A 24,363-nucleotide genomic window follows, 5' to 3' on the forward strand; every position below is an offset into this window, starting at 1 on the left:
TCAGCATTGATACTCCTAAGCAGCTACAGGTCAACCATGGAAACACAAGCGGGACTGAGATCGCGTGACCCACGACCCTTTTCCCAGTGCCTCCCAACCTCTGCAACCATCAAAAAAGCCAACGACATATTATCAACATCACCTTCACATCTCATACCTGTCGGGACCTTTGCGTTCAATCTACAAGATTACCATACAAACCCGCCTAAGCCTTCTTGCACATCCTTCTCTTCCCGAGATGTCCGAACTCAGCAACGTCCTACCAGTCTTCGATCAAATTTCCCTGGTCCTGCACACAGCGGTTGACTTTTGTCGTAGAGCGGGCATTGGTATCAGTATCATCCAACATGCGGCGATAGGCGCAGCTCGGTCCAGCATTCTACCAGTCGAGGAGCAAAAACACGGCATCGAGCGAGGCCAGTACGGAGCCAATAATGTCAAAACGCGCGAAAGAGCTCATATGTACGCGCTCATACTTGCCATGGGACTAGCAAGCAGGACACTCAGACTACGATGTACAACCACGCGCATCAAGGTGCAGAGTGTCACGGTGTTCTGCACTTTGCCATCGGTGGTTGCACTGATCAAGTATCACCAAGCTCACGGACCCAAGAGTCTCGAATCTGTGGTGAGCCCAGAGGACCGCTCGATGATCAAAAGAGTCCTGGCGAGTGCAAAAAAACTGTCGCGATACGATGTCCAAGTCTCAGTCTCAGAATACGGGGAAGAAAGTTTTACTTTGGAGGCAGCAAGAGTGAAGATGATGGCCCACCAGAGAAAGAAAAAGGCGTGCCGTCGCCGTCGTCACGAACGACGAATCATGTCCAAAAATGCCGGGGCGGCAGGCGATAAGGAAGAAGGTGGAGGAAGCGACGAGGACGGGAACGGAGTGGGCCATGAGGGAGAAATGAGAAAGGATAGCTCGCATTTGAGACCTATGACAGGAAGAGAATCGTCAAGTACATTCAAGATGGATGAGACAGGTGAGCCTGAGTCGCACTGGACTTGAATACATACTCCTCTCTCAAGCGCCGCAGCTCTAGAGCAACCAACTGACACAAAACCAGCAGAATCAGGCAGCCCAATCTCCAGACCTCCAAACCTCCAACTCTTGCCATATATAATAGTGCATAGAAGACGAGCCGACTCGGACCGTGTACAAAACGCGGAGACCAGCAGAATGCATAGAAATGCACATGAAGCGGTTGTATGAAAATGATATAGAGAACTACCTATTCCAATCTTATTTACTTCTGAAGTTTTGAAAATGGAACTTTAAACACACATATTACCATGGAAACTAGTATGATGGATGGGCATTGGTAGCGTGGAAATGTGAAGTGGTGGTTGCGAAGTCTCCCCAGGTGTTGCTGGGTGCGCTGTTTTTAGAATATTAGCACTGGGGGCCGTCATCGTCATCGCACGTTGGAAAACCACTTGCTCAGCTACCGAAAATCACAGTATCTACACAATGACGGAGTCTGTAGATTTTCAGATGAAGATCGAAGCAGCAATAATTACATGCATCACAAATTTGGCAGGTGAAATTGCTGACGCAGCAGCGCTATCGGTCTTGACTCGTGGTAGGGCTGCATGAGCGCGCACCTTCTACCGAGCGGATTACCACATCACGATCTCCCGCATCCTGCAACCATGGGTATCGTTACCGAAACACGAGTTTCGGCCCCGGCTGTCATAAAATTCAGCCGCATAGCGAAGCTTTATACGTCGGCACATGCCTGAGGCTAACCCCACACGAGGCGTAGGATGCATGTTGCCGCTGTCCAATGGCCTACTGCCTCGCAAATCAACCCCGCTGCTGTAATCAGCCCTGGCCTTATATAATCATCCATAGGAATGTCATGGACTGAAATACTCTCGGGCGAGACAGGTCCCGAACGTAGGTCGCTGCTTCGGCCGACGATGCGACGACTCACAGTTACGTAGGTCGACGTGTGGTAATCAGAGGTGAAAACATTGCATCGCTGATACACGGCAACAGTTATATGTATAGAGCCATAGTCTCTGCAACGAAATCCAAGAGATATTGCTATGCGCATCACCGGAAATACTGAATTTTGATCCCATACTCTGCTTCAGACCACGACTTCACCAAATGGTTGATTACTAAAGTCTAAGATGGCTACTTCTACGGAGCGCAAGTACGAGTTCTTCGTGACGACAGACGAGCCACATCAGCCAGCCGGCATGGAACGAAGCACGATCCGCCGGTTAGTGATGCGGAACTACTTCGATACGAAGATGGCTGGGCCACAGTTCAACGTGCCTGAACATAGTTCGACGAGCACAGTCGTGGCGGAAAAGCAGCTGAAGAGTCGTTTCCGGTTATCTGAACCGGGAAACGAGAAGAAGAAGACTTTGAGCAGGCAAAGAGAATACCTATACAATACCAATAAACGAGGAAAGAAAAGACCACAGGTTCTGAGAACAAGATCTGGTCCTACACCGCTGCCCTCAAAAATCGGTGCCGAAGACAGCGGCATAGATAATTCCAATGAGACGAAACACAGTACCAGTAGAAGAAACACAAGTGAGCCAGCACTCGAAAGACCAGTGCTAAAGGCCGACCTCAATATCTATCATATGGATCCTTTTGGCGCTCTGCCGATGCCAGACACGCCACAGCTAAATGCGCTCTTCCGATTATGTACGTACAAAGTCCATGACAGATACCTAGCCGACAAGGACAAAGCTTCCAGAGAAGGACACATAGGCTAACACTGACTCCAGACAAAGATTCACCCAAGAACAACTCGATCGGCCCTGATGCTACGCACACATGGAAGTCCTTTATCTTGAATGACGCTGGCTTGCTACATGCTACTCTGGCAAGCTGGGCGCTATACGGCATGCTTGTGAATGAGTCTCATGATCTGCGGGTGTGCGAACTCGAGCACAAAAACGAAGCAGTCCGAACCGTGACCTATAAACTTGCGATGTGTCGGGGAAGCGTATCTGACGATATTGTTGGCACGGTCCTGACACTGGCGAATCTCGAGGTAAGCGCCCAACCTGGTAGATGGATTACATGGAAGGATGGATACTGAGTATTTCAGAATCTGACTGGAGCTTACGATGTAGCTCAACTTCACCTCACCGCGTTGAGAGTTATGGTTGAAGAGCGAGGCGGGATACTTGCTTTTGGAAAGCATGATGGCTTGACGCGAGGTATATTATGGTAAGTTCAAACCACATCAAGTTTGACTACTTGCTAATACATGCGGTAGGGTAGATTTTCATGCGGCAGCAGCTTCCCGTACAACCCCATTCTTTCCGCATGTGTGGCTGGGACCAGATGCACCTCTTCCAGACAAGCTGCATGACGAGGCAACATACACATCACCAACCTCTCTGCTTCAATTATCTTGTGCTGCTATCGATTGCTTCGATATCTTCTATCGACTACACCGACTCGCGCTTGCAACATCGTCGCACTGGACAGGTCGTGTTGCACGCGTGGCTCTAAGCAATCTTCTCTACACTACTCAGTTCATTCTCCTTTCAGTACCCGATCGCTCGCAGGACTTTCTCAAATTCGACCAGAGCATCCGGGACAACAACAGTGAATGTAACGAGTCCCAAAAACATAGAGCAGATGCAGCGAGTGTAGTTGAAGCCCTACTCGCAGCAGCTCTCATCTTCATTTATGCGGTACTGCGAGCGCTACCACTGAACACTAAGATATTCGCTATCCTTCTGCGGCGACTGCGCACCGCTATAGATCGACCAAATACATCAGTGCTAGAAACATGGAAACGCGAGAAAAATCTCAACATGTTGCTTTGGGCCCTGGTCATGGCATGTTCTATTGCAACAGATGCAGAGCGAACGTGGTGGACCACACAACTCTCGGGGGTGTGTAAGGAAATGAATATCGGTAGTAGAGAGCACCTCGAGCACGAGATGCGGCGCGTGGCATGGACGGACTCATTTTTCGATGATAGGATTGATGGCATTTGGGCAGAGGTGACTGGACGTAGTTAGAGAATACGGACCAATCACGGGCGACGCTAGTCCGCATGCAACCCATGTTCGTGAATGTTCTACCACACGTGCGTCGGGGCCGCTAGCGCCGACGATGGCGGCGGGCGCGATGGCAAAGGGACTCTGATAATCTTCGAGGACTGACGTTCGTCTGGACACGACAACCACAACCATGGCCCCGCTTGTCGACAACCCCCAGATCAAGCAGGCCAGCCTGCACAACCCGCTGCCGTTGCAGCTGCACACCTACATCTGGCCATTTTTAATAATATGGCCGGCCTTCTCCGCCATATACTTTTCGCCGCAGCGCTACGAGCAGTACATTCAGTCGTCGGAATGGACTTTTGTGTGGATTGCCAGCATCACCACCTTCCAGTCGCTGTTCTGGCTCATGACGCACTGGAACGTTAACCTCAAGAGCGCATTCACCACCACCTCGGCCGGCGACGTGCGTTCTGCATCGCTTATCAAAGTCCAGCCGATCAAGAATGCCGGCGCCGCTGAGATTGTGCCATTGGTGCGCGACAACGTTGGTGGAAAGCCGAACCTCTCGTTCCTCTTCCAGAAGCGACGTTTCCTCTACGATGCCGACAAGGGTTCCTTCGCCCCGCTCTCCTATCCCCTCGATGTCGAACCCAAGCCCCAGCTCAAGACGTTCCAGCAGACCCAAGGTCTCACCTCGCCCGCTGAGATTGAGCGCATCGCACAACATTATGGCACAAACGAATTCGATATCCCCGTCCCGACCTTCACCGAGCTGTTCAAGGAACACGCCGTTGCGCCCTTCTTCGTCTTCCAGATCTTCTGCGTCGGACTGTGGATGTTGGATGAATACTGGTACTACTCGCTGTTCACCCTGTTCATGCTGGTCGCTTTCGAGAGCACCGTTGTGTGGCAGAGACAAAGGACCCTGACCGAGTTCCGCGGCATGAGCATCAAGCCATACGAGATCTATGTATACAGGCAAAAGAAGTGGCAGGAGGTTATGAGCGACAAGCTGCTACCCGGCGATGTCGTCAGCGCAGGCAGGACCAAGGAAGATTCGGGTGTAGCATGCGACATGCTCCTACTCGAGGGTTCCGCCATCGTTAACGAGGCTATGCTTTCGGGAGAGAGCACACCGGTGCTCAAGGAATCCGTACAATTGCGACCTGGCGATGCGCGCATCGAGCCTGAGGGTCTGGACAAGAACTCGTTCCTCTGGGGTGGCACCAAGGTCCTCCAGGTTTCGCACGGCAACGATGCTGAGGAAGATGGCAGCGGCGTCAACAGACTTTCGTCTGGAGTCCCACCGCCACCGGACAAGGGTGCTGTTGCTGTTGTCATCAAGACTGGTTTCGAGACCAACCAGGGCAGCCTCGTCAGAACCATGATCTTCGCTACCGAGCGCGTCTCCGCAAACAACGTAGAAGCTCTCTTCTTCATCCTCTTCCTTACCGTCTTTGCCGTCGCCGCCTCGTGGTACGTCTGGAAGGAGGGTGTCAAGCTCGACCGCCAGCGTAACAAGCTGCTCCTCGACTGCGTCCTCATCGTTACCAGCGTCGTCCCTCCCGAGCTCCCCATGGAACTTAGCTTGGCTGTCAACACCTCCCTTGCCGCGCTTAGCAAATACGCCATCTTCTGTACTGAGCCGTTCCGAATTCCTTTCGCTGGACAGGTCGACGTCGCCTGCTTTGATAAGACTGGTACATTGACTGGTGAAGACTTGGTCGTCGACGGTATTGCTGGACTATCACTGGGTCAAGACAATGCTACGGTTGCTGCAGACGGTGCGCATACTGATCTCACAAAGGTCACGGATGTTGGAACTGAGACAACACTGGTGCTTGCCGCCGCTCACTCTCTGGTCAAACTAGACGATGGCGAGACTGTTGGAGAGCCTATGGAGAAAGCTACTCTACAGTCCCTCGGCTGGAAACTCGGAGCCAAAGACACGATCCAAGCTACCATGACTACTGCCAATTCTCAGGCCGAACTCGTACACATCCGTCGCCGCTTCCAATTCTCGTCTGCTCTTAAACGCCAGAGCTCTGTCGCAACTGTCCTGGTTAATAACAACAAGACCGGTCGCAAGGTCAGGAGCACAATCGCTGCGGTCAAGGGTGCGCCCGAGACTATTCGCAAGATGTTGGTCAACACCCCACCGAACTACGAGGAGACATTCAAACACTTTACCCGCAATGGTGGCCGTGTCCTCGCTCTCGCGTACAAGTTTCTATCTGAAGAAGGAGAGTGGGGCCAGAACCGCATCAACGACCTCAAGCGTGAACAAGTCGAGTCTGACTTGCACTTTGCCGGTTTCCTCGTCCTCCAGTGCCCCTTGAAGCCTGACGCTGTCGAGGCTGTACGTTCCCTCAACGAGTCTAGTCATCGTGTTGTCATGATCACTGGTGACAACCCGCTGACTGCTGTCCATGTCGCTAAGCAAGTCGAGATCGTCGACCGCGATTGTTACATTCTTGACGCGCCTGAGAACGACGAAACTGGCGAGAAACTCGTTTGGCGCAGCGTTGACGACAAGATTAGCATTCCTGTTGACCCCTCCCAGCCTCTGGACGCCGAGATCTTGAAGACCAAGGATATCTGTCTTACTGGGTACGCACTTTCGAAGTTCTCTGGTCAACCTGGATGGAAGCAGATTCTGCGATACACTTGGGTCTACGCTCGTGTCTCACCGAAGCAGAAGGAGGAAATTCTTCTTGGCCTTAAGGACTGCGGTTACACTACACTAATGGCTGGTGATGGTACCAACGATGTCGGTGCGCTGAAGCAAGCTCACATCGGTGTCGCCCTACTCAACGGTACCCGTGAGGACCTCGACAAGATTGGCGAGCACTTCCGCAACACTCAGATGAAGAATGTCTACGAGAAGCAGTGTAACTTGATGCAACGCTTCAACCAGCCTCAGCCACCTGTTCCGATCATGATCGCGCATCTATACCCCCCTGGCCCAACCAACCCTCACTACGAAAAGGCAATGGAGAATCAGGCAAAGAAGAAGGGTCTTCTCCCAGGTGCCAATGGTGTCGCTAACGGATCAGCATCTACTGGTACCCTTGTTCAACAACAGCCCGGTCAAGTCCAGCCGCCTCAGGCCGTCGGCAACCTTGCTCAGCAGATGCAGGAGAAGATGATGATGCAAGAGATGGAAGAGATGGCTGGTGAACCACCGACGATCAAACTCGGTGATGCTTCTGTCGCTGCGCCCTTCACCTCTAAGCTTGCGAACGTCGTTGCGATTCCCAACATCATCCGTCAAGGTCGCTGCACACTCGTCGCTACAATCCAGATGTACAAGATTCTCGCTTTGAACTGCTTGATCTCTGCTTACAGTTTGTCTGTTCTCTACCTGGATGGTATCAAGTTCGGCGATGGTCAAGTCACCATTTCCGGTATGATGATGAGCGTATGCTTCCTTTCCATTTCGCGCGCAAAGACCGTTGAGACTCTGTCAAAAGAACGTCCTCAGTCCAACATTTTCAACACGTACATCATCGGTTCCGTACTTGGACAGTTTGCTATCCATATCATCACCCTCATCTATGTCAGCCAATACGTCCAGCGTGTTGAGCCCAAGGACCCCAACCCGGATCTCGAGAAGGACTTCGAGCCATCCCTGCTCAACTCTGCGATCTACCTCCTACAACTCATTCAACAAATCTCGACCTTTGCCATTAACTACCAAGGCCGACCCTTCCGTGAGTCCATCCGCGAGAACAAGGGCATGTACTGGGGACTCGTTTCCGTCTCCGGTGTTGCCTTCTCCTGTGCCACCGAGTTCATTCCCGAACTCAACGAGAAGCTCAAGCTTGTCCCCTTCACCACCGAATTCAAGGTCATGATTACCAGCATCATGGCTTTCGATTTTGTCGCTTGTTACATCATTGAGAAGGGTCTGAAGTTCTTCTTCTCGGACAACAAGCCAAAGGATATTGCAGTCAGGAGACCGGATCAGCTGCAGCAAGAGGAGAAGAGGAAGGCAAGGGCGGAGATTGAGGCGCAGAGGAAGAAGAACGAGGAGGCGGAGATGAAGGCTGCTGCTGCTGGGTTGGTTAAGCGGTAGATGATGTTGTGATTATGTGTTCTGGGATAGATGATGTGCATATAGCATTTCTGGTGGTAGAGTAATTTGGACGACGAATTGATGGTTTCTCTGTTCACTTGCTATTGTGGTTGATCGCGCTGTGATTTCTGTCTGCGAATGTCATGATCATATATGCGGTCAACTTTGAAGCAATCTCATCATGCAGTTGGCGCGCCTTTTGGATCAGGTCTCGCACGAGCTCACGTGCTCACGGTTCTTAGATGTGTATATAAGCCCGTCGCTTGGCTACTTTCTCTTCTCATACCCATTGTCCATTGACGATCTTCCAAAACAAACGGCGCACGAACACATGGCTGCGGTTCTCTTTCCTTCAAAGGTTTTCAAAAACGAATATGTTTGCGCTTCTGCACCTTCACTCGCTATCAGCTTCCAAAAAGAAACAACTCGCACAAATGACATGAGAGCCTCGTTCCTAAGACTTCACCCAGCTTAAAAGCCAAGTGACAACCCCCAATGACTGGTGCTTTCGGAGGAGATGCTAGGAGATCGAAAAGACAATCACACATCTCATGTTCGCCGTTTGGAAGACATATTGCTCAAAACAAAACCCATTCGATTAGATTGGATGTCTGCGTCTGCTGGAACTGGGTTGACTCGACAAGGAAGAGAAGTACGACAAGATGTTCCTGGTTTCCAAGATTCATTGTTTGCATCGAAACCGCAAGCATACTTCGGCATGTGAACTCTCGTCTGTTCTGGTATCTCCAAAATTACTGGAGCAAGCAACATGCTGCTGCTTCTCGGTTGGGATCCTCCTGTCCCATGCAAATTTCGGAAAATCTGCCGCGTCACTTCTGTTTTTTATCCCTCTTCGCACATTGGAAACTAAAAACACAATGACGAGTATCCATGGCCGCGGTGAGATGATCGCCTTCTTCAAAATGAGAAATCTGCCATCAATATGGTCGACTTTTCAGCCTTTTCCCACTTCCAACGTCAATCCAAAAGCGAGGGCTCGCGGTTCATGCCCGAGAAGATTGGTAGCTGCTGCTTGTGCCTAAGACTACGCCCAGGTAACTGGACATGGTTGTGCCGCTGGGTCTCCAGCTTCACCTATAAAGCTCTGCACATCAACGCGCGATAACCTATTCTCTGCTTTATCCTCGCTCTTTTCCAAAGAGGTCTTTCTCAAAAAGATATCTTCGCCCTTCGGCGACCATCAGAAGTAGTGACACACTGAAGTAATGTGCGCCCGGTTTCCTCTCTTGAAGGTATTAGACCACAAAGTCCGGGAAAAAAGTGGGCCTGAAATACTGGAATTTCTTCATGCCCCCTTAAAGAGGTCGGCCAAAGATTCCGATGCTGGTGGTTAGGCTGAGACATGCGACAACATGGCAAAGACAAACGTCGTGTATCTAATGGATAAGTAGTAGATTCCAAAAATACAAAAACGATCACAACATGTGTGAGAGAAGAGAACATGCAGTATAGCAGAGTCAAAACCGGGGTGGTAGTCACGAGAAGACTGTGACAAGAGGGAGCATATGGCCGCTGCGACCAGCCAATGTCACTGTCTCTATCGACGACAGTACATGATTTGGTGTGACTGATATGCCGTTACCGAAATCGTTGCAACGGAAGTATCATGTGTTGACTGGCTGCGCTAGAAAGTTTCGTTCTTCTTGCGATTTTAGTGTGTGCGTGACGGTGTCTATGCGTTCGCGCCAGAGGAGGCGAAAGGGTATAAATTCCGCTTTCTCTCGCGCTTCCCTATCTCTATCACATTGAAAGCGTCGTTCACTCTTCCCAAAAAAAAAGATACCTGGAATGCCCATGTGTTGGAGGCTGGAGCGCAGTCCCTTTACTATAATCTACGTGGCCTTCTGCCATATGTATGTTTGGTGATTTATTCAACGATATGGCCAACATTCGATCTTTCACAATACGTCCTAGCAACGTGAATGACATGGCTCTATTGAATCATCGCCTTTGGAGTCAATGATGCAAGGCAATATCCTGTATACAAAACCAGCCCCGTTCTACTTTATGTTCCAGAGTCAAAGTACACAGCTCGCAAGACAACTACAAGCCTCGGCCGTGCCGACTAGAAGAAAAAGGTTGCAACCCCCCAAAGTACTACAAAGACTTTCAAATCAAACACAAAGATGGCCACCAACCGCTGCCAGCAGATCTTGATGGCCGCCGACAACGACATCACTGTGGCTGCATACAACATCTTCTGCGAATGCCAAAGCAACGAAAACATCAAAGCCCAAAACTGGGAGGAACTGATCGCCAGCTTGGGCGAAGAAGATAAGAAGAAGTTGGACGACATAGTCCGAAACTTGACACCGGCGTGGATGGACAGTGCACCTTGTGCAAATTTGGTGGCATTGGTCAGGTGGCGCAAGGATGCGAGGGGTTTGCTTGGAATGTTTTGAAACGAGGGAAGAAGCCATGGCGGTAATGGGGCTAAGGATAGCGAGAAGAGCATATGGATTCTTCTCAATGTAAGACCTTCTTCCATCAACATCCTTTACCATTTTGCTTGACCAAAACTCATGGTCAACATTCTAATGTACCTCCTCCTTTTTCTCTGGATTATATCCAAAAGACCAGCTACACTTTAGATGTTGAGCGTGGCGGGACTTAATGACCGATATACCGAGTCTCTCTCTTCATGGCCTATCTCAATACTTGCGGCACCAGTGTAAACGCTTATTTAGTCGGTTCGCAAACGACAAGGAATGGATGTACGGCAGCTGCCAAAAGTCAACACATAGTTCTCAAAGTTCCCCAAAGCCACAGTCGTTAACTTACCGCTAATGAATAACCGACCAGTCTTGACATCATGTCTGACCGTAGTGCTACCACTCAGAACTTTACTATCCTTATCCTCAAGAACCTTTTCGACTCTGTAATCTACACTTCTTACCCCAGACTTCCCTACGTCAACCGTCTTTCTGATGCGCCAAATGGTCACGGGCGAAGACTGGTTGTAAGGATCATCGAAGCCTTTACCGGATTGGATAAGATTGGGGAAACCGGCGGCGTAAATGTCGCCGTTAGCGTCGGGTGAGATATTATCAAGCGGCATGCCGACATGGATGGTGTCGACGAGGCGAAGGGTCTTGTCGGGTTGCAATGCCAGGACGCGAATCTGGCCGTCTATGGCGCTAGGAACGTAGAAGAAACCGTCTCGACCGCGGGCAAGTCCATTGGGGAACTTAAGCTTCGACTTCGGAAGGTATCCGAGCGCTTTCTTGAGATAGACTTTGTACATTGGCTCATCGCCTGGGGTTGACGGAACAGTATCGTCATCCTCGCTGCCGTCATAGGCTGCGTGGCAGTTACCGGCTCCGTCGCAGTAGGCGACGTTACCGCCACCGATAACATAGTCAAGCTTTCTTCGCTATTCGGCATTAGATGGCATTCATTTCGTTAACATCGAGAGTCACATACCAAACCAACCTTGACAGAATGATCATTTGTCACAAGAAATCCACCAGAGCCATCTGCAAGCGCCGAAACACGGTTTGGCGTCCAAATCTCATTTGAGAAGATGGTACGAACATGTCGCATCTGCTCCTGACCTGTTCTCATTTCGAAGATCTCAATCGTCGAATTTGCGCCGCTCTTTGAAGCATCGATGATGTTGTTGAACGCTCCGACTGGTGGTCGTTGGTTGACCATATAGAACCGAATCGTGTTGTCATCCAAGACATGAGCATCGAAGCCTAGAAGATCAAGATCGGAGTTTCCAGTCGCTCCTCTATAGTGTCCGATGGGTTTGATGCCACGAAGATTGTAAAACCCGTCAACACCAGGTTCGTCAATATCCAAGGCAATGAGTTCTGATCCGCCAGGCCGTCGTCCAGTGACGTTGACATCCTTCATGCTAAGCCAAGTCAGTGTCCGCAGCTTTTCAACCACTTTCATTTGTAAGAACATAAATTGAGAATAGCTTACGCTTGATTCCAAGCCAACCTATCTGCCGTGCCCGCGCAAGCCGCATACAATGTCCTCTCGTGGTCATCCAGCCAGATATCCTCACACGCTTCTAGCCTTGGATGCACAAGACGGCTACAACTGAATTCTGGAAATTCATCGATACTCTGTATCACGCGACCAACACCAAAAGTAATCGCAAAAAGATCTTTGAGGTAGAGTTGGTAAAGCGACGCGCCCCACGCTACTACGAACGCGTACCATATGGTCGTCGCTATGCTAGGCATGATGCGTATTACAACAAAGAAAAAATGATGCAGAAGTCGTAAGAGAACGACGGAAGGCTGAGCTTATATCTCATGTTGATACCTGGCGGTACGGCTGAGCAGGGCTTAACGGGGCTGTAAGCGGCATGGCGCAATCTGTCCAGCCCCAGTGAGATCGTGCTGTGATTGGCTCGCGCAGCGCACGTGGGATGTTAGAGGACCTCTCAGGCATGCTTGACTGCCAAGACCAAATATTTCTGCCTCGTTGATAGCAGGGGTTAGTACTTAGAGATGGGGATCGTAGCGTTGGAGATGGACGTTCGGATGGAACCCCGCGAAGGGCGACGGAAAGGCTGACGTCACAGGGTCTTCAGTCTATCTAGGTACCTAGCTTCTCCACCCACAGCTTACTGTGGAACATACAGCTCAGCTCTGCAGCAACGACTCAGCCTCAATCTTCCTAAACGAATCTCCAAAACGCCAATATGACAAAATCCGCCTCTTTCGATGTGATAGGAACATGTTTCGCCTTCGATGTCCCTATATCCACCATCCATTCCCGTCTCGGCCCTAAACTTGTAACCGCGGCTGTGGACCCCAAAACGCTCTTCTTCTCCTGGTTCTATGCTGCTCAACGTGACTTCACCTACGTCTCCATGACCGGTGCCTACGTTCCCATCGCCCAGGTTCTCAAGTCTACGTTCCGACGCGCATGCGCCGTTGTCGATCTACCCGTCGACGCCGTCACCGACGAAGACTTGGAAGAGATCATGAAAGCATTCAAGGCCATGAAGCCGCGCGAAGGGCTGAAAAAGTGTTATGATGGACTGAGGGAAGCGGGCTGGGATGTCTATGGTGTAACAAATGGAGGGTCAGAGACCTCTTTGAACTACTACCGTAACGCGGGCATTGAATTGGACGAACAGCATCTACTCAGTTGTGATGCCATTCAAGTTGCAAAACCAGATGTACGCGTTTATGAGAATGCGCAGAGGCATTTGGACGAAAAGGTGAAGCATACTGGTTCTCTGGGAAAGGGAGAGGGTGCGAGATGGTTCATCGCGGCGCATGCGTGGGATTTGATTGCAGCCAGGAAGGCTGGATTCCACACTGCGTATCTGGACTTTGAGGAACATGACCCTTGTACAGATGTTTTTGGGGAATTCGATCTTTACGCGTCTAGTATGGAAGAGTTGTTGGTCAAGCTTAAGGATTGGAAAGCAGGTTCTTAGCGGAGTCTTGTTGTTGTGATGATAATTTTTCACGATCTTCCTCTAAGAGCTATGGTGCATCAAAAATGTCTGGGCCGAAGCTAGGTATGCAACGTGTGAACTGAACAGGTCCCAGAACGCCCCGTGGAGTCTACATCCGCAGATATGTCCACCTAGATCCACATCGCTCACAATCCATGCGAATTATTTCGTTTTCCGCCCAATCCAATGCCTCAAGCAACTCACCATATCAGAACCCATTTCCTTACCGAAATCCCACATGAAACAGCGACTCGCTTTCTACCTGAAGAGACTCCTCAGCTCTTCCAACCGCTGTTTCGTAGCCTCCTCCTTGCTCTTGCGCTCCTTCGCCATCGTAAGATCAGCCAATGCCTTTTTCTTTCCCTGCAGTACTAGCATCTTTTCCTCGAAACTATTCTCCATGATGAAACGCTTGATAGTAACCTCCCTATCTTGACCCAGACGATGGACTCGATCCACAGCTTGTGCTTCAGCCGCAGGATTGAACTGCGGTTCCATCATGAAGACTTTGTTCGCTGTAGTCAAATTGAGGCCAAGACCACCGGCACCAATCGAGACTAGCATCACGCGGACTTCTGGATTTTCGCGGAGTTGTTGCATGGACTTGTCACGGTTTTCGCGTGTCATACGGCCGTCGAGACGGACGAGCGGGTGGCCGGCATTCTTGAGCGCAATTTCGATGAGGTCGAGATGCGTGGTCCATGAGGAGAATACGATGCTGTCAAGGCGTGTTAATACGTTCTCAGAGTATCCTTACGGGACACGACGGCTTACCTCTTAATTGGCCTCTGATCGGGATGCTGCTCGCTCCAAAGGCGGAACTCGTGAAGGTCGTTGAGTAGAGCTTGCGTCTTTGTGTGCGGCCCAGTATAGCTTCCGATTTTCTTCGCCAACTTCGGATCTTTCCGAATCTGGTTTTGCTCTTCGAGATAGTTGTAGTAGTCAGTGCGCTCAAGCTTCAGTGCCGTTGGATGATTGACATCGTCACAGACGTGGCATCGCACAGAGCCGTCAGCCATGAGGTTATCTTTCCACTGGTCCTTCAACTTCTTGATATGCTTTGGGCATACTAGATGATAGCAGGTGGTCATGTAGCCGATAATGTCTTGAACGTTACCATCCTCGTCTTCATCGTCAGAGTCTGCATCTAGTAGAGACCTCTTGTCGGCGCAATACAGACAATCAGCTGCACTTGTCGATTCAAGTAGGCTGAGCATCTCGTAGGCTTGTTGACGTGTAAGCTGCGGCCTGTCGCTCTCGTCTTCATCTATCTCCATAGGCTTCTCATACGTCATGCCGTCCGTGGTCTTGAGAGCTTCCTCACTGAGAAGGTCGCGACCGTGAGCGCAGATCAGACGGAGGTTGGTAATGGCGGTCAAGATACGAGCGTACGATTGTCCGCCCATCTTATTGCCTTGTGTGACTGCAGCCACCTTGCGTTGAGTGTCTTTCTCAAACCAGTCATGCAATTGCCGCTCTTGCTTAGAGAATTGCAATTTGACGACATAGTCCAACTTCTTCGGTACTTCTCCCTTGATGATCTCCTTGGTACGACGGATAGTAACGGTGCTAACAAGCAACTGAAGCTTCGTTACAACGTTGGGATCCGCATTCTTGAAAGGACCGAGAATGTATTGGTTGAAGCCGCTGGTGTTGTCGAATGGCTTTAACTTGATGAAATTGAACAGGGCACCAAGATCCTCAAGTCGATTTTGAACAGGCGTACCAGTCACAGCCCAACGTCGCTGACCCATCATCATGCATGCTGCCTTTGATTGATTAGTCGGGTTGCGGATGGTGTGCGCTTCGTCCAAGACAATGCGGAACCAATTGATGTAGGGGAGGGCCCGCTTCCTGTCGGCCAAATCTTTGGCGATGATGTGATATGTTGTTAATACTATATCGTGATCCGCGAGCTTCTCAGGCGAGATGTTGAAACGATCTGCGCCATGGTAACGGGTCCACCTCAAGGTACTTCTACCCTGCGGGAAGTGCTCTTTGATCTGCTCCTTCCAGTTTGTCATGGTACTCAGAGGACAGACAAGGAGTGTGGCTCGACTATTTATAGTCGGTTGTATCATCGCCGGGTATGGTTTCGGAGAGGGCCTCTTTTGGCAGAAGTCCTTGGCTGCAGCAATCGAAGCATCGTCGCAGATAAGAGAAAGGATACTAAGCGTCTTTCCCAGACCCATTTCATCAGCCAGAATGCCGCCAAGGCCTGGTCTCGGCTTCTCTTCCACCTGTTCACTCGTGATGACGTGCACGTAGTACTTTCGGCCGTTATTTCGGTACTTGGCTGCCCACAATGAATCTTTGCGCTGATCGTATATCTCAGGAGGGTGTTCTTGTTCGTGATCAACCATGAAGTATAATGCTTGCTTCTGGTGTGGGTACAGCTCAGTGGTGATAAGCGATGATGGCTCTCGTGTGGGGACTTCTTCCGAGCTACTAACAACGGTATCGAAGACATCCTCGACATCGGCGCGAATCTCGTCGACACTGCGAAGAACGTATGTGTTCGTGGGAGCGCCAACAGCGTACTGATTAGGCAGCTGGAAATCGGGCTGTCCTACCTGATTCTTCTGAAATGTCTCCTTGGTCTGGGGGTTGTAGTAGTCGTGGCGTGCCAATTCGAAAATGGGTGTTTCCAAGATCAGGTTCTTGCTCTTGAGGTGCCGGCCGATATTGTCTGCTACCCTGCGCGGACAATACAGCTGCAAAGTCATACCAACAAGGGCAGATATCTGACTGCCAGGTGGACCTTCATTTGGCAATTTCCTGCGGGGTTCAGTCCACGCTATCCACTTGAGACCGCTAGTGTTGGCGCTGTCAATCAAGGGTGTAAGGCCTTGTGCCGTCTTCATGTCGACCCTGCCGAATTCTTTACCTACACCGTCAAGCACCTGGATGTCAGTTAGTATACGTTTTGCGAGAATCCTGTAAATCAAAGTAATTACCATAATGATCTGATTTCCCTTATTACCACCACCCCTGCGGAAGGATACTTTGATCCTGCTTTGACCACCATGATTGCCAGCGAACTTCTTCGGGTCGGGGAAGGGCACCTGGTGCGCCTGAATGTAGGTCTGCTTGAGTTTTCCGATACAAACATTCTCGTTGCTGTTGTCTCCAACGACTTGGATCTCGTCCTCGTCGTCACTCATGGTGAGATCAATCGCTGGTCCCTTCTGGAGTAGTGAAGCAGCTGGTTGCGCAGCCTGGTTTTGCAGCTCAAGTGCACTTCCACCGGCAAAGTTAGATCGGTTACCGTTCTTCTGAACTCGCGGATCCTCAGTTTTGACACGCTTAGCAGGCGATGATGTGCGCTCTTGGACGTTGTGTAGGCGCTCGACAAGTGAAACCTGGCCAGCAATTGTAGGGTCAGCGCGTCCGCGATCAGTGTCGTTACCGGAAGATGCAGGACGCTTGGGATTTGAAGATGACGGATTTAGAAGTGCGCGAGGGTCAAATCGGAGAGGTTGTTGTGCAGGCGCTCCATGGGTGTGATGGGTCGCGTTGTCGCCTGGCACGTGCGCGGTTAGCTCTTGGGGCCTGGGGTCAGAGTCTAAGTAAATGGAGGCAGGAGCATTTGGTAATGGATCAGAGATCGGAGAAATAACACTGGGTTCGTAAACGACCAGTTCGGATTTCTCAGAGGAGTCCGAAGCCGGACTGCCAGTGTCCATATTGCTGGGCTAGGAATAGCGAACTTGAGAGGGAAAGGCGTTGATGAATATGAGAGTATTCAACACCAGAGCAAGTACCAAGGACGAGTAGACATGACATGTAATGATGGAAAAGAAGGTGAGGCGGAGGAAAAAGATTGAGGATATACCTGTTCTACGCACCCTTCTCGGGTCAAGTAATAGGGCGGGATTCATCTTGTCCATGCCAGGCTTACAAACGAAGCGACTCGAACCTTGCAGGTAAGAGAGCTTCAGGTGAGTGAAAAATGCCCCTCAGCGTTTCCTAGCTCTTCCAACCCTTCCAACGACGTGGATGCCGAAGCGCATCTGATGGTCCAAATGCCAAGCTTTGATCCCTTTGCTCGCCACAAATTACGCGCTGTTAAAAGTTTCTTGACGTGCTCGTGGAGTCGTCACAAGTATTGCGAGTCTTTTCAAGCCTGGTTGCGATCGATTTACGGATGCGCAACTCCGTATCTCGGATGATGAGATGATGGTGTGTAGTCGCTTAGTACATACCCGGTCGTCGGGTAAGTAAAGGTAGACGTATGGGATCGCGGCACAGCGGCGGGGCAGCTTGCCAGACAACGATAATGTGCTGAGTTATGAGTTAGATGATCGAGAACCCGTTCATTTGTATCGCCGTGCGTGGATGGAATGGCGCTGCTGCCTTTCATGTTCGTTGTGGGAAGTCATCGCGTGTGGCTGAGAAGAGCCTAGCAGGAGTGTCAGATGACCCTTCGATTATTCACGGGGTTTCGGCAAAGGGCTGTTGCCCGCGATTGTCGGGGAGAACCGACGTGTATTGCACGAAAAGAGTAAAAGCAAGAAATATCATCAGCTCGCACACCAAGTATGTGTATCACTGAGTTATTAGGGTGTGGGGGTTGTTGCGCAACGTATGCAGAGGTGTGGGTGCACCAGCAAAATAGCGGAGCTGTTCCCGCTACTGCATACATGTTACTATCTGTAGATTCTTGTACAACAAAACGCCTCCCATGCTACCCAACCAGATGCTATGCTATGGGAACAGTAACCTTGCGCCTGTGATGCAAGACAGTCATCTCTCCCACGTGTTCAAGTCACGAAGAAAACACTCAAACTGAGCTACGATGTGCTCAACACCAAGTAAACACCGGATTCCTTCCCTTGACCATCTCCAACCGTTCCACAATGACCTTTTTCCTGTTTCCTTCCATATCTTCATTCGCGGCATATCCTAGATCGCCGTCATCGTCAAAGCCATAGTCATCAACGTCTCTTCTGTTCGTTAGTGAGAATCGTCTATGGTGTCGTGAGTCGCGTGTGTTCCTGCGAGGCGCATCGTAACTCATTCGCGACTGGTGCGCAGGGCGTCCATTTGAATGAGGGTTCAGGTTGCGCGAGCCCCAGTACACATCGCTCACTGTTGCTGGCGATTCAGGGCCTTTATCAGGACGTCGCACGTCGAGGGAGGAAGAGCCGCGCGTGAGATTGAAGCGATTTTCGTGCGCTGTTTCTAACGGCGGCGAGTTCATGAGCAGGTCTTGCTGGGGCTTCTGTGGTGGCGTCGATACAGCTGTGATGTCCATCTCTTCATGCTCTTCCTGTAACCGTGACTGTCTACCTGGCGTCTGTTTTCTTCGCATCTCCGCGGACGGAGCCCGCAGTGGCACAGCGATTGGTATCTCCACAATGTCATCCCACACGCATACACGCGCCCTTCTTGTAAGCTCAAGTGGTCCCAAATCAGGTGTCTTGAGCGTCTCCACTACGTTCCATGCTTGTCCCTTCATGACAGCGATCTGTTTAGCGTACATGCGCTCTTTGAAGTCGGCATCTTGCGAGAAGCACTTGCGGAGTGCTGATTGTGTATCACTCCACCATTGTTTCGAAGTGAGGAGGGGGAGGAAGTGGCGGCGAGTGGCTTCGGAGAAGGGCTGGCCGATGAGCGAGACGGGTAGGAAGAGCCAACCGAAGGGATAGCTGCGCCACTACAGTCTTGTTAGCTTGGCCGTATACAACAGAAATGCAAAAATACTCACAGCATCGGGGTGCTTCCAGGGCCACGACAAACTGTTGTCAATGGCACCGATAGTCACTGTAGGCGTTGGCCCACTCTGCATGGGTGTGTTGGACCGGCTAGTCGTGGTCATGGGCTCCCTTCGCCCGTACGGGTCTAGTCCGGACTGCTCCATCGACTGCCTCGTGTAATCGCTTGGTTGATGGTCATCGTCGTCCACATCGCCATCCATCTTGGGCGGCTCTGCGACGATGGTTGCCTGCTGTGTCTTCTGGTCGATCTTGATCATCCAGTTGTCTAGGCCTCTGTCGGTGTTTCGCATAATGTAGTCGAGAATCACCAGTTTCTCCAGTTGCTCTCTGAAGGACTGCTGTATGGCAGGCGTCCAGAAGCCCCTCCGTTGGTGTTGTGTGGATCCGTTCCCGGATACTTCGTCATCATCCTCGCCGTCTGATTGCGAGCCATTGGGTCTGCAGTCCTCAGCCCATCTTCGCTTCTTCTTGCGTGCCGCTCTATCAGCGCTGTAGCCTGTGTTGTGCTGATCTGGCCATGGGTTCTCCTTCAAGAAGATGTTCGCGTCCTTGAAGCCCTTTAAGAACACCTGGAAACTCCCAAGTTTTTCCGGGAATGGCTTCCTTTTCCTGTAGTATGCGCGCCGATCCCAGAAGTCGTAGTGAAAAGATTTGGAGGAAAGACCGACGACGTCGGTGTAGGGTACAAGGTTGGTGCGTAGCTGGGTATCGAGGACGTAGGCGGCGGCTTCGGAGATGTAGGACAGGTTGGGGATGAGACAGGCGCGACCGAAGAAGAAGGGAAAGAGGTTGCGGTGTATCCACTTGGTCCATTTGGGGTTTCTTGACGCGTAGGGCTCCTCGTCTTTGGGCTTGAAGACGCCCACGACCTTGCCCTGTGTAGTTCGAGCGAAGTAGCTGCCCGAGCTGCCTTGTGTGATCAGCAGAGGATGCACGTCCATTTCGATTGCCGTCCGAACGCTTTCCACGATGTCGTCGAATTCGAGTTTCGTCAGGCGATCAGAGGAAACGTCATAGTCGAAGGTGAGCGACTCTGCCGTCGCTGGTCGCACCCAGTCGGGCGCCTGGAAGACGGAGTGGTGGATCTCAAGCGTCTCATCTTCCGCCGAGTCTTTCTGCTTCTTCATCTTGAATTTCTGCGCAATCTCGTCGGCCCATCGCTCGAATCGCGCATTGATGGCCTTGATGTCAACGCCGGAATTGGCACGTTGCCGTCGCCCAGAAGAACTCTTCTTGTGGTTTGGCGAGTTCGCGCCGGAGCCGTTCATGCGCATATTCGAATTCCGCTGTGGCTGTATCGGGGCGTACTGCGCATTGGATAGGGGATTCTGGTGGTGTTCACCCTCGAAGTCGCTGCCAGAGTCGTCTTCCTCCTCCTCGGCCTGGGCTATGCGGGCATAGCCCGAAGTCGGCGGTCGTTTTGATTTGGGCATGGCGGAATGTGCGGAATGAAAGAACGAGAGTCGGTTGGGGTTTGCTGTTCCCGACGTCGTCTGTCGATGCCTGCGATTATGTGGAATGACGACGGAAGCTGTTGCAGGGGGTCTCAGCCGCTAGCGCCGCCGTTGTCTAGCGCCTCCACTGTGGATCACATGCAAATTGGCCAGAGCACACCAGTCCATCTGATTCTAGATCAATCAAGTTTCCTATATGCTATGGGGTATCGAATTCTATATGCAGGACCAGGGCGCTCAGAGATGCGCAAACACCTGACAGCACTAGCCCCACCTTTTAGAAGCTATCGTCAAGATCTATCTGCCGCTTCACTATACTGGGACTGTCCTCCTCCATACCACCCGTCGAATCCGTAACGTCGTGGCCGGCTGTCATGAGCAAGTCGTCCACAATGCGCTTGCTAGCTTCTCGGGCTTTTCTACATGTTAGTTTGCATCAAGGGTAGTAGGACCGAGGGAACTCACCAGGCGTCTGCATCAGCTTGCTCTGTGGGATGTGGAATTGTATCGTCTTCGGAGGGCTAAAGTCAAGATCGTCCTCCTCTTCGTCGCTGTCGTCGAAAATTGTACCGCCGGTTCGATGGATGCTCATTGGTTGCTTGCCCTTTGCAGGTGTCTGCACGCTTATGCCTGGTGTCCGCGGCGTCTTCATGGGCGAGAAGATGTCGGCTCGTAGTTGCGGCGCGGGCGAGGATGGTGGTGAAGAGTCAAAGTCCAACAATCGTGTAGCGGCACTCTTTGGTGTAGGTGCACCGCGCTGGCCGGCGCGAGGAGTGAAAGCACCCGTGGGCTTGTATTTCCTCGGACTGATGAGCGGCGTGGCTTGTACACGGTATGTCTTGTCGAGGACGCGGTGGAGCAGCGGGTCGTTGTTGGTGTGTGACTGTTTCGTGGCTGTAGGCTGCATGAACGGCGAAGACTCGAAGCCGCTCATGTCTGGTAGGGCTTGCGACTTGCCGGGTGTGACTGGTTCAAGCTTTGGCGTCTTGGTGCCGCCGATATTGGGCCTGAACTCAGACTTCAGCGCTTCATAAGGTGAAGACATGCCAGCAAACTGGGGCTCTTCCTCGTATTCACTATCTTCCTCGTCTTCGAGATTTTTGCCTTTTGTGATTGAAGGTGGAGCTCGTGGTGTGCTGTGTCCGAGCGAAGGCGAGTCGAAAGCCATGGTTGACTCGGCGTCTTCTTGTGCAGACAAGGGTCGGGGTGATGTCGTGGTCGTCCCTGTTACCGTATCCTCGTCTTCAACCGTCTCATCATATGTCTGTGATTGCTCCGTCTCCTCATGTACAGCTGATTCGTCTTGGTCAGGGGCCTCGTAACCCGAGAGCGAGACGTTTGCGCTGGCCTCGAAAAACTGTTTCCAGAACTTGGAGCCTTCCCAGACAGCTTCCGAATGCTTTCCATACTGTTCGACTATCGGGAGGATACCGGTGGTGACGATTCGGTGTGCTCGGCTGAAGTTTTGGTCAATTTCTGCCCGTGTCAGTCGTGATAGTGGGGTGTGCGGAGCTGTGTCTACCTTGCAGTGTGAGCGTGATGGACTGCTCCAGCTTCTCCAACTCCTCTGTCAGCGACAGGTTGCGCTGCGGCGCCATACTCATTCGAGACATGGTGTGGTTCGCGTCGGTGAGTTTGTTTGGGTGGTTGTTGACAGACGCGCTCCGTCGAGTTCGGTACGAAGACTCGCGAGTGCTTGCTTGGCATCCCCGAGTTCCCCGCACTTCACCCAACACCAGCTCTGGCTCCAGCCCCTGCCTCCATCGTCAACCATGCTTTTCCTAGCCTCTCGCCCAAGTAAACCTGCGGAACCGTGCCACTCGACTCGTGTGATGATCGGACCTGCACTAGGCTGACAAGCTGGAGGACGTCATTTCCGGGCCTCTTAAACCCGATCAGGATGCCTAAGTTCGCGCCGCGCGACCGACGTGATACCACGAGAGGGGTTGTGCATACACTACGCGTACTCCGCATGTCCGGGTAGCCCATGTGAGCTTCCCGGTATACGGGATGAGGAGATCTGGGTAAGTATATGGCCATATGGGTGCTGCGGGGGAAGCTTAATCGCTTCGCCATCCCCAAGGTACCGTTATTCATCTGGTCTTTGCGTCTGCCCTTCGAATTTCTATTGCGCCAGGATAGCAACCATCATGTCATTTCGTTTTCCAGCAAGGACACTCTGGCAAGCTGCCCCGAGATTCGCGAATATACCACGAGTAGCTCCCCAAACAACACGTTGGGCTCGCAGTTACGCAGTTGCATCGGATCAAAATCGGACAGCCATAGTAACAGGCTCTGCTCGTGGAATGTGAGGCTCATAAACTTCATGGCCATATGAAATGATCCTGACTAAATCACGACAGCGGCAAGGCCATTGCTCTTCGACTAGCTAACGATGGATATGATGTCTGCATCAACGACATAGAAGCCAACAAATCTGAAGCCGACGAAGTTGTGAAACAGATACAAGGCTTAGGGCGCAAGTCTTTCTCATATAGCGCCGATGTATCGAACCTGAGCCAGGTCCAGGGCCTAGTGAAAGCGTCTGTTTCAGAATTAGGACCATTAAACACCATGGTAGCGAATGCCGGTATCGCGCAAGTCAAGGCGCTGCTCGATCTTACAGAGCAGGATCTCAAGCGTATGTTCGAAGTGAATGGTCAGTCTGCCTTGCTTTTGTGTCGAGAACATCGATTGACATGTCTCTAGTATATGGCGTCTACAACTGCTATGCTACCGCAGCGAAGCAGATGATCGAACAAGGCAGTGGCGGCAAGATTCTCGGCGCAGCATCAATCGTGGCTTTCAAGCCCTTCGCCCTCTTATCTCACTACAGCGCCTCCAAGTGGGCCGTTCGTGGCCTTACTCAAGCCTTTGCTATGGAGATGGCTGAGCACAAGATCACCGTGAACGCGTATGCGCCTGGTATTGTTGGCACCGCCATGTGGGATCTCATTGATGAGAAGTTAGGTGAAAAGACAGGCGCGAAGAAGGGGGACACGATTAAGAAGTACACCAATGAGTTGATCGCATTAGGCCGAACAAGTGTGCCTGAGGATGTGAGCAGCACGGTCAGCTTCCTGTGCAGTAAGGACAGCGACTACATGACGGGACAGACCATTGTCATTGATGGGGGTATCATCTTCACTTGAGCGTCTCGTCAGGCTACAACAGTGGCTCTACTGTCTATGTACGTTATGTTCTTCCTTGCAACTGGCGTTCAACGTGTGTTGTGATTCACCGCCAGGTTATTCATTATCCTTTCTGGTTGTTCTGCCAGCGTTTTACCACCGACTTCAGCTATATAAAGTGTCTCCTCCTCGGTCGCATTACACCCTCTTCATTCTACTATTGCAACAGCAACCTACTTTCTGAATACCAATTTATCAAAATCATCATGAGCTACTGGCCAGGCGGCAAGTTTTATGGGATACCGGATCTGGGCCCTGTAGAAGTAGAAGAAGGCTACTATGACTTCGACGATTATGGCCGGCTTGAAACAAGAAGCGGTCCCGTTCTACTGGCGGATCGTATTAATCCATTCTCAGAGCGCAGTCATAACCAACGCGCTCCTTCCGCATTTCGCACATCTACTCCACCTCCAAGACGACCTGAGCCAGCACGTGCGCAACGCGTTGCGTCCGACAACATCGACAGATCGTTGCTAGACAA

At 51.4% G+C, this 24,363-nt stretch overlaps 9 protein-coding genes across 9 annotated transcripts; 4 read left to right on the forward strand and 5 right to left on the reverse strand.

Moving 5' to 3' along the window:
• Nucleotides 1–126: 126 nt before the first annotated feature.
• On the forward strand, nucleotides 127–1,478 carry CC77DRAFT_1095974 (hypothetical protein). Its single transcript, XM_018529817.1, has one exon. The coding sequence runs from the start codon at nucleotides 239–241 to the stop codon at nucleotides 1,007–1,009; it is 771 nt and encodes a 256-aa protein (XP_018384922.1). The 5' UTR covers nucleotides 127–238; the 3' UTR covers nucleotides 1,010–1,478.
• Nucleotides 1,479–2,139: 661 nt separating this feature from the next.
• CC77DRAFT_1009964 (hypothetical protein) lies at nucleotides 2,140–8,068 on the forward strand (the record flags this gene model as incomplete). The annotated part of the gene is made up of 5 exons (XM_018523620.1): nucleotides 2,140–2,668; nucleotides 2,752–3,020; nucleotides 3,078–3,199; nucleotides 3,249–3,987; nucleotides 4,313–8,068. The coding sequence occupies 5 exons, from the start codon at nucleotides 2,140–2,142 to the stop codon at nucleotides 8,066–8,068; spliced, it is 5,415 nt and encodes a 1,804-aa protein (XP_018384923.1).
• A 1,951-nt stretch (nucleotides 8,069–10,019) lies between these two features.
• On the reverse strand, nucleotides 10,020–10,712 carry CC77DRAFT_168331 (hypothetical protein). Its single transcript, XM_018530414.1, has one exon. The coding sequence runs from the start codon at nucleotides 10,581–10,583 to the stop codon at nucleotides 10,155–10,157; it is 429 nt and encodes a 142-aa protein (XP_018384924.1). The 5' UTR covers nucleotides 10,584–10,712; the 3' UTR covers nucleotides 10,020–10,154.
• CC77DRAFT_168362 (calcium-dependent phosphotriesterase) lies at nucleotides 10,676–12,517 on the reverse strand. Its single transcript, XM_018530415.1, has 4 exons — nucleotides 12,020–12,517; nucleotides 11,513–11,948; nucleotides 10,871–11,462; nucleotides 10,676–10,812 (listed from the first exon to the last, which is right to left on the reverse strand). Exons 1-4 carry the CDS (start codon nucleotides 12,283–12,285, stop codon nucleotides 10,769–10,771), a joined length of 1,338 nt encoding a protein of 445 aa, XP_018384925.1. The 5' UTR covers nucleotides 12,286–12,517; the 3' UTR covers nucleotides 10,676–10,768.
• Nucleotides 12,518–12,700: 183 nt separating this feature from the next.
• On the forward strand, nucleotides 12,701–13,680 carry CC77DRAFT_1021609 (HAD-like protein). The gene has a single exon (XM_018525294.1). The coding sequence runs from the start codon at nucleotides 12,750–12,752 to the stop codon at nucleotides 13,494–13,496; it is 747 nt and encodes a 248-aa protein (XP_018384926.1). The 5' UTR covers nucleotides 12,701–12,749; the 3' UTR covers nucleotides 13,497–13,680.
• Nucleotides 13,681–13,775: 95 nt separating this feature from the next.
• On the reverse strand, nucleotides 13,776–17,298 carry CC77DRAFT_1032214 (hypothetical protein; the record flags this gene model as incomplete). The annotated part of the gene is made up of 4 exons (XM_018526716.1): nucleotides 13,776–14,235; nucleotides 14,292–16,420; nucleotides 16,475–17,069; nucleotides 17,282–17,298. The coding sequence occupies 4 exons, from the start codon at nucleotides 17,296–17,298 to the stop codon at nucleotides 13,776–13,778; spliced, it is 3,201 nt and encodes a 1,066-aa protein (XP_018384927.1).
• A 1,023-nt stretch (nucleotides 17,299–18,321) lies between these two features.
• CC77DRAFT_938265 (hypothetical protein) lies at nucleotides 18,322–20,670 on the reverse strand (the record flags this gene model as incomplete). The annotated part of the gene is made up of 2 exons (XM_018534600.1): nucleotides 18,322–19,176; nucleotides 19,228–20,670. The coding sequence occupies 2 exons, from the start codon at nucleotides 20,668–20,670 to the stop codon at nucleotides 18,322–18,324; spliced, it is 2,298 nt and encodes a 765-aa protein (XP_018384928.1).
• Nucleotides 20,671–20,885: 215 nt separating this feature from the next.
• CC77DRAFT_1095981 (hypothetical protein) lies at nucleotides 20,886–22,525 on the reverse strand. Its single transcript, XM_018529818.1, has 3 exons — nucleotides 22,214–22,525; nucleotides 21,157–22,167; nucleotides 20,886–21,105 (listed from the first exon to the last, which is right to left on the reverse strand). Exons 1-3 carry the CDS (start codon nucleotides 22,302–22,304, stop codon nucleotides 20,969–20,971), a joined length of 1,239 nt encoding a protein of 412 aa, XP_018384929.1. The 5' UTR covers nucleotides 22,305–22,525; the 3' UTR covers nucleotides 20,886–20,968.
• A 316-nt stretch (nucleotides 22,526–22,841) lies between these two features.
• On the forward strand, nucleotides 22,842–23,966 carry CC77DRAFT_1072673 (acetoin dehydrogenase-like protein; the record flags this gene model as incomplete). Its single annotated transcript, XM_018529162.1, has 3 exons — nucleotides 22,842–22,999; nucleotides 23,055–23,350; nucleotides 23,401–23,966. The coding sequence occupies 3 exons, from the start codon at nucleotides 22,842–22,844 to the stop codon at nucleotides 23,841–23,843; spliced, it is 897 nt and encodes a 298-aa protein (XP_018384930.1). The 3' UTR covers nucleotides 23,844–23,966.
• Between the last annotated feature and the right edge of the window lie 397 nt (nucleotides 23,967–24,363).

This window comes from Alternaria alternata, assembly GCF_001642055.1.
Source record: "Alternaria alternata strain SRC1lrK2f unplaced genomic scaffold CC77scaffold_13, whole genome shotgun sequence".
NCBI classification, from domain to species: Eukaryota; Fungi; Ascomycota; class Dothideomycetes; order Pleosporales; family Pleosporaceae; genus Alternaria; species Alternaria alternata.